This window comes from Thamnophis sirtalis, unplaced genomic scaffold, assembly GCF_051295495.1.
Source record: "Thamnophis sirtalis isolate CommonGarterSnake01/CBP01778 unplaced genomic scaffold, rThaSir2_p1.2 scaffold_11, whole genome shotgun sequence".
Taxonomy (NCBI): Eukaryota; Metazoa; Chordata; class Lepidosauria; order Squamata; family Natricidae; genus Thamnophis; species Thamnophis sirtalis.
The window spans coordinates 65,336,956-65,350,889 of NW_028261391.1; the positions used below are offsets into that span (position 1 = coordinate 65,336,956).

At 38.6% G+C, this 13,934-nt stretch overlaps 1 protein-coding gene and 1 pseudogene across 1 annotated transcript in view; one reads left to right on the top strand and one right to left on the bottom strand.

Moving 5' to 3' along the window:
• The first annotated feature begins 2,323 nt into the window (after positions 1–2,323).
• Positions 2,324–13,934, top strand: part of FANK1 (fibronectin type III and ankyrin repeat domains 1) — a 56,722-nt gene continuing 45,111 nt past the window's right edge. The window contains exon 1 of the mRNA XM_087725975.1: positions 2,324–2,606. Within this exon, the coding sequence (XP_087582101.1) occupies positions 2,585–2,606 (22 nt within the window). The 5' untranslated portion in view covers positions 2,324–2,584. The remainder of the gene's footprint in view (positions 2,607–13,934) is intronic.
• On the bottom strand, positions 9,723–9,808 carry LOC148043686 (U2 spliceosomal RNA; annotated as a pseudogene).

Consider the following 13,934-nt stretch of genomic DNA (forward strand, 5'->3'; position numbering starts at 1 on the left):
GTTCAGTTAATTAATTTCTTTTTCAGTTTGGACTAATTAAAAGCAAGATGGTTTTGTTCTTCTGCAATGTAGTCTCCAGCTTCTCCTTTGCTAATATAGATTACGATTAAGAAGTCTGTTGTGCTTCCCTTTTGCCAAAAACCTGTTTCACGATTCCTATGAAAAAGTGTACTACAGAATGAGGGCATTGTGACTGATTGTGAAGATCACTTAATCTCAATTCAATAGTTTTTTTTAATCACACGATGCAATTGTTTGATATCTGTATTATAGCAATCTTTAGTTCAGTATCAAATATTTAAAAAAATAATCAAGGAGTGCAAGGTGAGATTTCTGGGATTTGAGAGCGAGAGAAATGACATATTATTTCACAGCACTGTTTAATATGAAGCATCTGGAATCAGATCAAGAATTTAAACCATTTTAATAACCCTCAGTTATTCATGTTAAGTATAACTACTGATTGTACTGTTATAGAGACTAACTTGATTTTGTATTTAATAACGGCAGCAAGACTGTTGGTGGCGCAATACTGGAAGAAGGAAGATTTGCCTACTATTCAAGAATGGACATTAAAAGTCACAAACTTAGCCGAGATGGCTAAAATATCAGCATATCTCAAGGACCACTCAAACCAGAGATATAAACTGGAGTGGAGAAGATGGATTGACTATATTGAAAATAAATACGGGACTAAGAAATTCCAGATAGTTTATGGCTGAAGAAGCAAGGAATGATATAACCTGTTTAGAGTTAGCCTAACCAAAGAGGAGTTAAAGCTCAAATGAAAGATGATGCTAACTTTCTTTAAGTTTATTTTAGAACATCTTTGTTAAAGATTTATACTCTGTATTGGTTCTGGGAAGTCGGGGGGGGGGGGGAAGGTGGGGGGAGGTTGGGGGGGGCAGGTGGAGAGGGCGGGGGAGGGAGGTAAATATTTGTATTGTATTTGTATTGTATTGTATTGTTTTTTTCCCTAAAGGTTTCAGGTTTATTCGATTTATATGCCGCCCTTCTCCCAAGGACTCAGGGCGGCGTACAACATTAAAAGGAACACATAATACAAAAGTTAAAAAAAAAAAAATAGAATAACCCAAACAAACCCAATAAAAATTTTCAATTAAAAAAAAAAGAATTTAAACCATTTCCCCAATGTTTGTTTTTTTACTGACTCTGAGTGGGTCCCTGAAGCCTGCACATATGAAATTAAATTTCCCAGAAATACTTGGAAAATGGGGGGGGGGGGTCTTCTCAAATTAAAAGATTGCAAGAAACCAAGGGACGTTCAGTAAGCAATATTCCTATTTTATACATCTTTTCTATCTCGCATATTTTCCTGCTGCCCTTGGAGAGAGAGAGACACACAACAGCGCCTAAAAACACACACATCAAAATACAGAGGCGGCTGTGGAGAGGTGAGAAAGTAGTAAATAACCTCTAGTTCAGTGTTTCTCAACCTTGGTAACTTGAAGATGTCCGGACTTCAACTCCCAGAATTCCCCAGCCAGCGAATGCTGGCTGGGGAATTCTGGGAGTTGAAGTCCAGACATCTTCAAGTTCGCTGGCTGGGGAATTCTGGGAGTTGAAGTCCAGACATCTTCAAGTTCGCTGGCTGGGGAATTCTGGGAGTTGAAGTCCGGACATCTTCAAGTTGCCAAGATTGAGAAACACTGCTCTAGTTAACTACAATAATAATAAAGATATGTTAGGGAGAGGAAATGTTAGATGCCCTATTAATTGATTATGATTTAATGAATTTATAGGCCGCCCAATCCTGAAGGACTCCGGGCGGCTTACAACAAATACATTTAGAAATAGAAAAATTTAAAAAAAAAAACACAAAGAAACATAGATTAAAAAAAAATCTTTTTTTCTTAGAATATGTTATAAAGATATGGCAGATTTATTGAGACTGGGGGAAGGAGAAAAAAAAATTCCAGCAGGTGGCTTGTGTTCTTGAAAATCTTAATTAAATGAAAACGGTGGCATGGTGATAGTAAAATATATAAATTTTAACATATGCAATTCAAACTGAATGGAATATATGCGGATTGTGGAAGGAACGCACGGAATGCACAAGATGTAATGAAAGACGATTTTTTTTTGTTCTTTTTCTGTAATAAAACTAATAAAAAAAATTTCAAAATAATAATAATAATAATAATAATAATAATAATAATAATAATAATAATAATAATAATAATAATAATACAGAGGCGGGAATCTCCACAAGGCTGTGTGGAGATTCTTCCCCTCAGCTACAAACAACCTTCGACGTTCCACTTGTTCTCCTCACTCGGTTGTTACCTGAAGAGGAAGGCAACTCGAAACTGGAAAATGGGACAGTCCCAAGCGGGGTTTGCTCGTGAGGAGACTCCATTATTTTATGTAAACGCGCCACTTTCCCCCACAATTGGCATTCCGGTCAGCAATACAAGGCGACATATTCCTCTCCCCTCCCGCCTCTCCTTTTCCCGCCCAGAGATCAATCTGTGAAGTGCGCGCCTAACTGGGCCGTTACGTTGCTATGGCAACGGGACGCCGGCGCGGCCTGGTCGACTTGGAGTCATCGCCCTGAAGACGGATGATGATGGAGCCGGGGATAGGTGAGGAGGGAGAAGGGACGGTGAAGAGGGACCCGGGTGGCTTGAGAAGAGAAGGGGGGGGGGGGAAAGAGCCCCTTGTTAGGGGGAAAGAAGGCTGTTCCGGAGGCCCCAGGAAGAGAAGCCTCCCGAAGGCTTCTTTGCAAGCTGAGCGCGGGAAGTTGGAAGGAACTCACGCAGCCCAATGCGGCTGAGCCGGAGAAGAGAGGCACGTGCGGAGTGTGTAAATCCCCCAGTGCCAACATCTCTCCGGAAAGAAAAAGAAAAGAAAGAAAGAAAGAAAGAAAGAAAGAAAGAAAGAAAGAAAGAAAGAAAGAAAGAAAGAAAGAAAGATAGATAGATAGATAGATAGATAGATAGATAGATGGTATAGATAGGTAGATAGATGAGATAGATAGGATACCTAGATAGATAAATAGGATAGATAGATAGATAAATAGGATAGATAGATAGATAGATAGATAGATTAGATAGATAGATAGATAGATAGATAGATAGATAGATAGATAGATAGATAGATAGATAGATAGATAGATAGATTACACACTTGCATGGAAAAGGAGAGAGGCCACATTTTCCTGGAAGGGTATAAAGGCAGAGTAGTATGGAAGTAGTTCTCCACTGACATAATGGGAGCCCCAGATTTCTGTTGTGAAGTGAGGCAGAGTGTGTAAATCCCCAGTGCCAACATCTCTCCGGAAAGAAAGAAAGAAAGAAAGAAAGAAAGAAAGAAAGAAAGAAAGAAAGAAAAATTACACACTTGCATGGAAAAGGAGAGAGGCCACATTTTTCTGGAAGGGTATAAAGGCAGAGTAGTATGGAAGTTGTTCTCCACTGACATAATGGAGCCCCACATTTCTGTTGTGAAGTGAGGCAGAGTGTGTAAATCCCCAGTGCCAACATCTCTCCGGAAAGAAAGAAAGAAAGAAAGAAGGAAAGAAAGAAAGAGAAAGAAACAAAGGAAAGAAAGATAGATTACACACTTGCATTGAAAAGGAGAGAGGCCACATTTTCCTGGAAGGGTATAAAGGCAGAGTAGTATGGAAGTTGTTCTCCACTGACATAATGGAGCCCCACATTTCTGTTGTGAAGTGAGGCAGAGTGTGTAAATCCCCAGTGCCAACATCTCTCCGGAAAGAAAGAAAGAAAGAAGGAAAGAAAGAAAGAAAGAAAGAGAAAGAAACAAAGGAAAGAAAGATAGATTACACACTTGCATTGAAAAGGAGAGAGGCCACATTTTCCTGGAAGGGTATAAAGGCAGAGTAGTATGGAAGTTGTTCTCCACTGACATAATGGAGCCCCACATTTCTGTTGTGAAGTGAAGCAGAGTGTGTAAATCCCCAGTGCCAACATCTCTCAAGAAAGAAAGAAAAGAAGAAAAGAAAAGAAAGATAGATTACAAACTTGCATGGAAAAGGAGAGAGGCCACATTTTTCTGGAAGGGTATAAAGGCAGAGTAGTATGGAAATTGTTCTCCACTTACATAATGGAGCCCCACATTTCTGTTGTTAAGTGAGGCAGAGTGTGTAAATCCCCAGTGCCAACTTCTCTCAAAGAAAGAAAGAAAGAAAGAAAGAAAGAAAGAAAGAAAGAAAGAAAGAAAGAAAGAAAGAAAGAAAGAAAGATTGATTACACACTTGCATGGAAAAGGAGAGAGGCCACATTTTTCTGGAAGGGTGTAAAGGCAGAGTAGTATGGAAGTAGTTCTCCACTTACATAATGGGAGCCCTGCATTTCTGTTGTTAAGTGAGGCCTTTGTGAAGTGAGCTTTGCCCCATTTTAGGACCTTTCTTGCTGCAGCTGTTAAGTGAATCACGGCAGTTGATAAGAGAGTAACACGGTTGTTAAGTGAAATTGGCTTCCCCATTGGCTTTGCTTGTCAGAAGGGTGTAAAAGGTGAATTTACATGATGACCTTGGGACACAGCACTGGTCATAACCGGTTGCCAAGCGTCTGAATTTTGATTGTGGCATCATGGGGATGCTTCAAAAATCATATCTGTGAAAAAGGATCCTAAGTCACATTTTTCAGAGCTGATGTAACTTTGAAGGGTCACTAAATGTTCTGAGTCGAGGACTACCTGTGTTCTATTCCTCTGGGAGTAGGGTGCAAATTTTGTCCTTTTAAAGAAAAGACAGGAGGAGGAAAAACCGATGTAAATTGTCATCTTTTTTCGTTCTTTTTCCGGTAAGGTTTTCTCTGCAATCCAAATGGAGGTGCAGTGAGAAACAAGTTTCATCTGTTGAATTTCTGGTTACTCAACCGCTGTTTAAAGCAGAGGAATTCTGCCAGTGAAGAGGTGCAATCCACCTTTTAGGATGGTTGGATCTGGTGTGCCTTGACTTTAATATTCCAGATCCAGAACAATAGCAGAAGCAATTATTTGTCCCCTGTGCATCTTGATATATAGAAATGTTTTAGCTCCAAATGGAAGTCCGTTCTGAAATTTCTTAAGAAAAGGAGCCTTGTTGATTTAAACTGAAACACTGGGTCAAGTTAAGCGAAGAAGAAGCCTGATGTTATTTCAGGATCCCAGGAACAACATGAATATGATAATGTTGGTTTAAGGAGAAACATATCAGGGTTGACTCAGCCTTCCATCCTTCCGAGGTGGGTAAAATGAGGACCCGGATTGTTGTTGGGGGCAATATGCTGACTCTGTAAACCGCTTAGAGAGGGCTGAAAGCCCTATGAAGCGGTATATAAGTCTAATTGCTATTGCTATTGCTATATAGGAGTCAGCAAAAAAGGAGTATTTTTCTAAGAATGGGGAAAGAATAGAAAACGCAGAAAAATTGGACAACTGAATTGTAAGGAACAGATATTCAGGTTATAGTGCGGAAAAGATAGGCATTAATAATGAAATCCTATAGTGTAAGGTAGTTGGTGAAACTTTTAAAGAGTTTTTGCAAAGATCAATAGAGAACATTTTCTTAACAGTTGAATGTTATATAAAGCTTTAACGTAATTTTACAATTAGCTGATAGAACATGTTTGAATTCTGTAATTTTTTCTTGGAAACATTATTAACAAAAAATAGTCATTAATTTGAGATAATTGGAATTTTAATTTTTTATGATAATTTGAAACTTAGAAATGTAATTCTTTGCTGAAGATCTGCACTTTTGAATTGAATTGAATTGAATTGAATTTTATTATTTGTATGCCGCCCTTCTCCGGGAGGGACTCAGGGTGGCGAACAACTCAAAAGGGGAAAAGGGGAACATAGAACAGGATACAAATAATTTAAAATCAACAAGAATCACACAACCACACATGTTGAGAGGGGAGGGGAACTCATCAACCCCAGGCCTGCCGGCAAAGCCAGGTTTTGACGGCTTTTCGGAAGGCCTGGAGAGAGATGAGGGTCCGAATCCCTGCGGGAAGTTCGTTCCAGAGGGCCGGAGCTGCCACAGAGAAGGCCCTCCCCCGGGTAGTAGCCAGGTGGCATTGGCTAGTAGACGGGACCCGGAGGAGGCCAACCCTGTGTGATCTAATGGGTCTTTGGGAGGTAATTGGCAGCAGGCGGTCTCTCAAGTACCCAGATCCCTAGTAGTATCTGTAAATATCTTTCTGGATTTCTATGTTAGAATTCGCAATTTCAGAAATATTATCCATCAAATAAATAAATAAATAAATAATAAATAAAATATGCCACCCGTCTTCTCCATAAGGCAACCCTGGGCGACTTACAGGTCATAAACTGATAGGAAAGCAATTAAAAATTTAAAACTATGCAAATTAAAAATTTAAAACTATGCAAAAAAACAAGAGATAGACAGCACAGGGATGAGATCTTCTTATCCTTCAACCACTTCTGCCAGTGAGGGCCCCTCTTGAGGCCCCAAGCCAATTGGTAAAACCAAATTGGGGCCACAATGGGCAAGGTTCTTCTCCTTGACCCTGCCCATATTATAACATGATCCTAACAAGTAATCAATATATTTTTTGTATACCTCCTCAAAGAAGTCATTTGGGCTCAGTGTTCTTCCCTGCCCCTTCCTAAAGTCTCCAAAAGTATTGTATGAAGAAAGAAAGGATGGCAAATTAGAAATGCATGCCTATCAAAAAGTAATCCCACTAATCAAATGCTTCATGACCAACAACCATACTTCCCACAAGAGGAGCTGTATAAACACATTCAGACAAGCACAAAAGCACTGCAGAAATCTGGAACACTATAAAAAGGAAACAAAGCATCTATACTAGGGGTCCCCAATCTGTGACGCATGAGGGGTTTGCAAGTGGGCTGTGGAAACTGCCAGCAAGCGCACATGGATCCTCACTTGCATGAGCAGTGGGCAAGCACAAGCATACAAACTCCATTTAAGTAAGTAGCAGAAGCATCAGAGGTGTGTTGCTCCTGGTTCGGCCCAGATAGGGTGAACAGTAGTGGCAGCGGTGGGAGTCTCTGCCCACCCATTGGATGCTACTGCGCATGCGCAGAAGCATTATGCATGCACAAGCGATCCAGTAGTAAAGAAATTGGAAACCCACTACTGGTGTGCGAGGCTTACATAAATGAAGCTGCGTGTACATAGTATAGTATAGTCTTTATTGTCATTGTATAAAATAAATACAACAAAATTGTACATATTTTCTTGTATGGAACCATCCCCTCCCCCCTGCCAGTCCGCAAATCCGGAAACATTGTAGAACTCTGATCTATACAGCCACTAACAAAATAGATACCCATGCACCAAAAATACCTGACCACTTTTTATATTACAGCACAACAAACACAAGTTATGACAAGAATAACCACCATACATCAAAAACCTATCAGAAACAACCAACAGACTATTATAACGATATGGCCTCAGTGTAGCACACAAACCAACTAAAGATCTCAAAAACATCTTAATGTAAACCAAAAGATCCAGCAGTCCAAGAATTAAAAACATCTATAATATATATATAGTGTAGTAACTATAAAACCACTATGTAAGAGAAACAGGCAGAAGACTGAGTGCATCCATGAATACCAACTAGCAGTAATGAAAACTTTCTTAATCCCAGAACATAGGAACAAACCCCAACACAGTTTAAGCCGGAGAACTCTGAGCAATCTAGGCCGAGCCAAATCCCCTGACATTAGAGAATTCCTGGATATGTGGCATTCAGACAAATAAGCTATCAATGGACATAGAGAAATAAACCATATTAAAACACAATTCAAAAGAGATAATAGAAAGCTAAGAAGGAAATGAAAAGACCAGAACACATACCCTGTAGCAATCAACACCCAGATAAACAAGGATTCAGAAAAAAAATCAGGTAGAAAACAGCACCCTAATGACAGAACTACCAAGGAGAAAACTACGCTCCCAACAGTGGTGGGTTTCAAAAACTTTTGGAACCTACTCTGTGGGTGTGGCCTCCTTTGTGGGAGTGGCTTGCCACCCATGTGACCGGATATGAGATTATGAATTAGTACTTAGGTCGGTCCAAGTAGCTATTCAGAAACTCTGGCATTGAAACAAGTCTTAAAGCTGTCAAGTTACAAGATCCTTGCCAGTGGTGGGTTTCAAAAAAATTTGGAACCTCTTCTGTAGGTGTGGCCTGCTTTCCGGGTCCGCTAGTGGAACCTCTTCTAACCGGTTCGGTAGATTTGATGAACCGGTTCTGCCGAATAGGTGCGAACTGGTAGGAACCCACCTCTGGCTCCCAACAATACAGGCAGAGCAAGCTAAACAGGGAACAAACCCATATTAGCACTAATATGTTCCCTAGTTGGCTAATGAAATGTTTACAAGCAAACAACCAACGTCAGAGAGCACCAAAGATTCTACTTTTATAAATGACACCATATTGGGGGCATTTGCAAAGATTTGTATGAATTATAATTACCCATTAGAAGAGAAATCTGTTTAAAACACACACCTAGACATGCTTTTAAATATGTCTACAAGCAAGACAAAATGGAAAATATCTGTTTCAAAATAACAGAGAGAAGTACAATGGAGGGAGGGTACTGTATATATTAAACCATGAGACTAGGTTATGGTGATTGTATTCTGTGACTCACTGTATGGCTAGATTTCTCCATCCTGGGAACATGATGTTTATTCCATGTAAGTAGTGCTCTACCAGCATTCATAGAGTTTAAAGGGTCCATTGCAAGTAAAATATAAATGTTTATGATTCCTTTTTAATACACTTGCTATGTCGCCTATTTTTGCTTTATGAGTTTTACTTTCTCTCAGGACAAGATAAAGGAGATCCTGTATTAAGTAATTCTTCTTAAAGTAATTGCTTTCAATAATTAAAGCAGATTACTGAAAAGAAACCCAATTTTATTTTATTTTATTTTTCATAAGTTTTAAATGTTTCCAGAGAAGATAAAGTAAACTACAAAATTGACTTTGTAGCAAGACATTATAAGGTTAGCTAATGGGAACTTTGGTTGATTTAATATTTTTTTCATTATTAAAAATATAAAACGGTTCACTAGAAAACATAGTGAATAGAATTAGATGAGCCTGTTCTTTTATTTCTTTTAAAAGACGTGTTCTTATGATATGTCTATATAATTATTTATCTATGTATAATAATTATGTAGCTGTCTTGCTTACTAAAATTACTATGAAATCTCATTTTTACAGGCTAATTGAGGGGAGAGAATTTTGTTATTCATGAATGGTCCATTAAATTGGAGGATGTCATCTTTGCAATATGACATAAATAACTTAATTGTATCATTTGCATAATAACAGCATGCAAAGATATAAGTTACTGCAGTATTTGATACGTTACATGTAAAAAATCATTTTTAGACAGATCCAGTTAATCAAATTATACACTATATGGCTTTACTTTTCTAGATGTGCTTAGGACAAACCTTACATATGTTAAAACAATGATTTAGGTTTCTGAGCAATGAAAATATCTAACTTTTTAAAACCAAAACAATAAATATTGACATGATCATACAATAATAATGTTTCTGTTTTAATATAATTGATGTCATAAAGCTCCAAGTTGTCAGAACTATAAAATGAATATACTATATTGTATCTAAATTGAATCTAAACCTAGGCATCATTTTTATAGCCTTTAGTATTTTGTTTTACACTTATTTTTTTATAGCTGGACAATATTCTTAACAAGCACGCATTGAAACATTTTTTTTACTCACTATAAAATCATATATTACTTCCACGTTGATACTACACTTGATCTTAGCCAAAAGGCCAAGAAGGTATTTAAATAAGAGATAAAGAATCTACAGTTTCCAAGTTTCTTCCATGTTTTTTTTGTTTTTCAGATTAATCAGACAAGCACAAATTCATCTTGACATCATTTCTTCATTTCTGCACTGACCATCTATAGCAGTAAATAGTTTAGAATTTTTATCTGCTTCTACTATACCATTCTTAAAAGCATGGAACCTCTCTACTGGCTTGTGCAAAATGAGCTAAATACAATACAATAGGAGAGTTGGAAGGGACCTTGGAGGTCTTCTAGTCCAACCCCCTGCCCAGGCAGGAAACCTTACACCGTTTCAGACAAATGGCTATCCAACATCTTCTTAAAGACTTCCAGTGTTGGGGCATTCACAACCTCTGCAAGCTGTTCCACTGATTAATTGTTCTGTCAGGAAATTTATCCTCTCAGTTCTAAGTTGCTTCTCTCCTTGATTAGTTTCCACCCATTGCTTCTTGTTCTACACACAGTTGCCTTGGAGAATAGTTTGACTCCCTCTTCTTTGTGGCAACCCCTGAGATATTGGAACACTGCTATCATGTCTCTCCTAGTCCTTCTTTTCATACCCAGTTCCTGCAACCGTTCTTCATATGTTTTAGACTCCAGTCCCCTAATCCTCTTTGTTGCTCTTCTCTGCACTCTTTCTAGAGTCTTCACATCTTTTCTATATCGTGGCTACCAAAACTGAATGCAGTATTCCAAGTGTGACCTTACCAAGACATTATAAAGTGGTATTAACACTTCACGTGATCTTGATTCTATCCCTCTGTTTATGTAGCCTAGAACTGTGTTGGCTTAAATGATCTGTAGTTTGTTGAAAATAGAACTTAATTTAATTAGATAAATTTAATATCTTCTTAGATGTAATCTTAGAAGACACAGCAAATTACAGTTCTTCAACTTGTCCAATTGATTGTTTGTTCCAATCTCAAAACAAAAAGCAGAGCCTGACATAAGTTGTAGTTGGTGGGAAAGTCTTGCTGCTTACAATTTCACATGAGATTTTGATGTGTTACAGGTTTCTGCGCCATCTTTCCCATTTCAGAGGACATTTGCTTCATTTTGGTGTGACATTATCACATGTTATTTTCCAGCTGCCCATAGAAGGAATGGCAATTCTGAAGTTTTGAACTGTCTCACCTACCACATGATTACTTAAGAGAAGAGTTTGAATAGTTTAAGGGTAGGAATGCATGCACAGAAACTGTTCTCTGATTGATCTATACCTGTGATGGGGAACCATATTTGCTGGCACGGCAGCCCTTGGCAGCCCTTAGCTCCGGCGCACGCTGATTTTCAGCCTTTCGGATTGTTGGGGGAGGTGGTTTTTGCCCTCCACAGGCTTCAGGAAAGCCTGAGGAGAGCAAAAATACACCCCCACATGGGGGTTGCTCACGCATGTGCAGTGGGAGGTTGCTCATGCATGTGCAGGTGGGTGGGCACTCACACGTGCGCGATAGCGCACACGTATGCAGTTTTGGCACACCTTTAGAAAAAGCTTAGCCATCACTGATCTATACATTGGCAAGAAGAATTGAATACTTCACTCCCCCTTTCTCCTGTCACTATAGCTAGATTGGTTTTACAATTTATGGAGTGATGATATCCTCCTAAGGCAAAAAATTCAAGGATCAGCTTATCTGTGGATGGACTTACAAGAAATGCAGATACTTTTAAAAAGTATTACTATAATACTGGTGGATAAGTCCATTCCAGATAAGCCAAACCCAATATTTGATGAATTTTGGCACCTAAACCCTTGGCTTAAACATAAGTCTATATATAGTATATACAATATATCCTAAATATTCAGTATATATATGTAAGTACATATGCATGCTTGGTATTAGTTATTTTAGTTATTCTAGGGTAAGGTATTATGTATTACTATACATAATGTCAATCAGAGACCGCCTGCTGCCAATTACCTCCACCAGACCGATTAGATCCCACAGACTAGGCCTCCTCCGAATTCCATCCGCCGGCCAGTGTCGACTGGCGACTACCCGGAGGAGAGCCTTCTCTGTGGCTGCTCCGACCCTCTGGAACGAACTCCCCGTGGAGATTCGCACCCTCACCACCCTCCAGGCCTTCCGCAAAGCCCTTAAAACCTGGCTGTTCCGACAGGCCTGGGGCTAAAGAGCCGTTGCCCCTATCCCGAATGGTATGATTGTTGCGTTTTAAATTATGTATTGTTTGTGTTGTTGTCAAATTGTCTATATCCCCCTTCCCTGGTTTGAGTTGTGAGCCGCCCTGAGTCTCCCTTCGGGGGAAAAGGGCGGCATACAAATGAAATAAACAACAACAAACAAACAACATCACAATTTCCTTAGTATAATAGATAACATTTAGCTAAATTGAACTATTTCTAATGCCAACTATTTTTATTGTGTTTCATTTTTCATTTGAATAGATTAAATAGAATATATTTAAATTGAATAGACTAACTTGAACTAGGGTTTTCAATATGTTTGAAAATTATTTCTAAGGAGTATTACATCATATCAGAATTGTATTCCCAATATACTGGCAGGCATTGGATGAGATTATATATAACTTTTTAAGGGGCTAAGCTTTCAATTCCCTTATTTATTTTTCTGGGATTAAGTGGTATTAAATGTGTGCAAACGTACTCCTGCGGATTGGATATGTATCTTAGTGCTGGAAAAATTCAAGAAAAGTCTTCTATTTCTATTGAGCCCTTGTGACACAGTGCTTAGAATGCAGTATTGCGGGCAAACTCTGCCCACATCCTGAAGTTCAATCCTGATGGGACTCAAGATTGACTCAGCCTTCCATCCTTCTGAGGTTCGTAAAACGAGGACTCAGATTGTTGGTGGCAATATGCTGACATAAACCACACAGAGAGTATTGTAAAGTATTATGGGGCGATATATACATCTAAGTGCCCTTGTTATTGCTATTTTGGGGGCATAGCAAATACACACCTGAAGCTCTTCTTTAAAACCCCAACCTTCTTCAAAAATTTGGCAAAAAATGGCAAGTTTGGTGCAAAATAGCTGTTCTATATACTATTGCGACATCTTGTTTATGCGTAGATGCAATGTAAACATTAGTAACTACTGTACTGTATATTGGATTATGACTTTATCAGAATACATCTATTGAACCAGAATACATTATTGAAATCAGTAGGACTTAATTGAATCTCATGGAAAATTTACTTAATTGTTATGATTAACTTCTATTAAAACTGAATGCAATGTTTTTAATACTTCACATAAACTTCCGGATAGAAGGAATTAATAATTTAAGATCTGTATGCTAATTGATGAGTTCACTTGAATTTTTTTTTTAAAGCCTGAACTGTGAAGTGCATAGCTTGAGGGCTCAAGGTCAGATGTATCTCCTCTACAAGTTTTGAGGATGCTCCAGAGAGATTTCTCAAAACTGCTACTACACTGCTAATAATAATGTAACATAAATGGGAAGTCACCAAATAGATAAAAAGAGGAATCAATATTAATATTATCAATATCAGTTTAATATAAATTAAATCAAATTTAGCTTTTCCTCTTCATCTGTCATTCTCATCTTCAGAACGCGTTCCTTGACATGATTCTGAAAGTTCAAATGTAGCATTGTCCCTGGAAGACATTGCTAATCATGCCATAAGTGCAGTGGTGGGTTTCAAAAATTGTTGGAACCTACTCTGTCGATGTGGCCTCCTTTGTGGGAGTGGCTTGCCACCCATGTGACCGGATGGGAGTGGCTTGCCGCCCATGTGACCGGATATGAAATTATGAATTAGTACTTAGGTCGGTCCAAGTAGCTATTCAAAAACTCTGGCATTGAAGCACACAAGTCTTAAAGCTGTCAAGTTACAAGATCCTTGCCAGTGGTGGGTTTCAAAATTTTTTGGAACCTCTTCTGTAGGTGTGGCCTGCTTTCCGGGTCCACTGGTGGAACCTCTTCTAACCGGTTCGGTAGATTTGACAAACCAGTTCTACCGAATAGGTGCGAACTGGTAGGAACCCTCCTCTGCATAAGTGGGTGGTGACCAATAGTCAAGGACAAATTATTGAAGAAATTCAGTTGAATTTCCTATGTTTCTTTAGCCAACTCTAATTTAAGTAATATTTACCATGATTCTAAAGTTGCAGT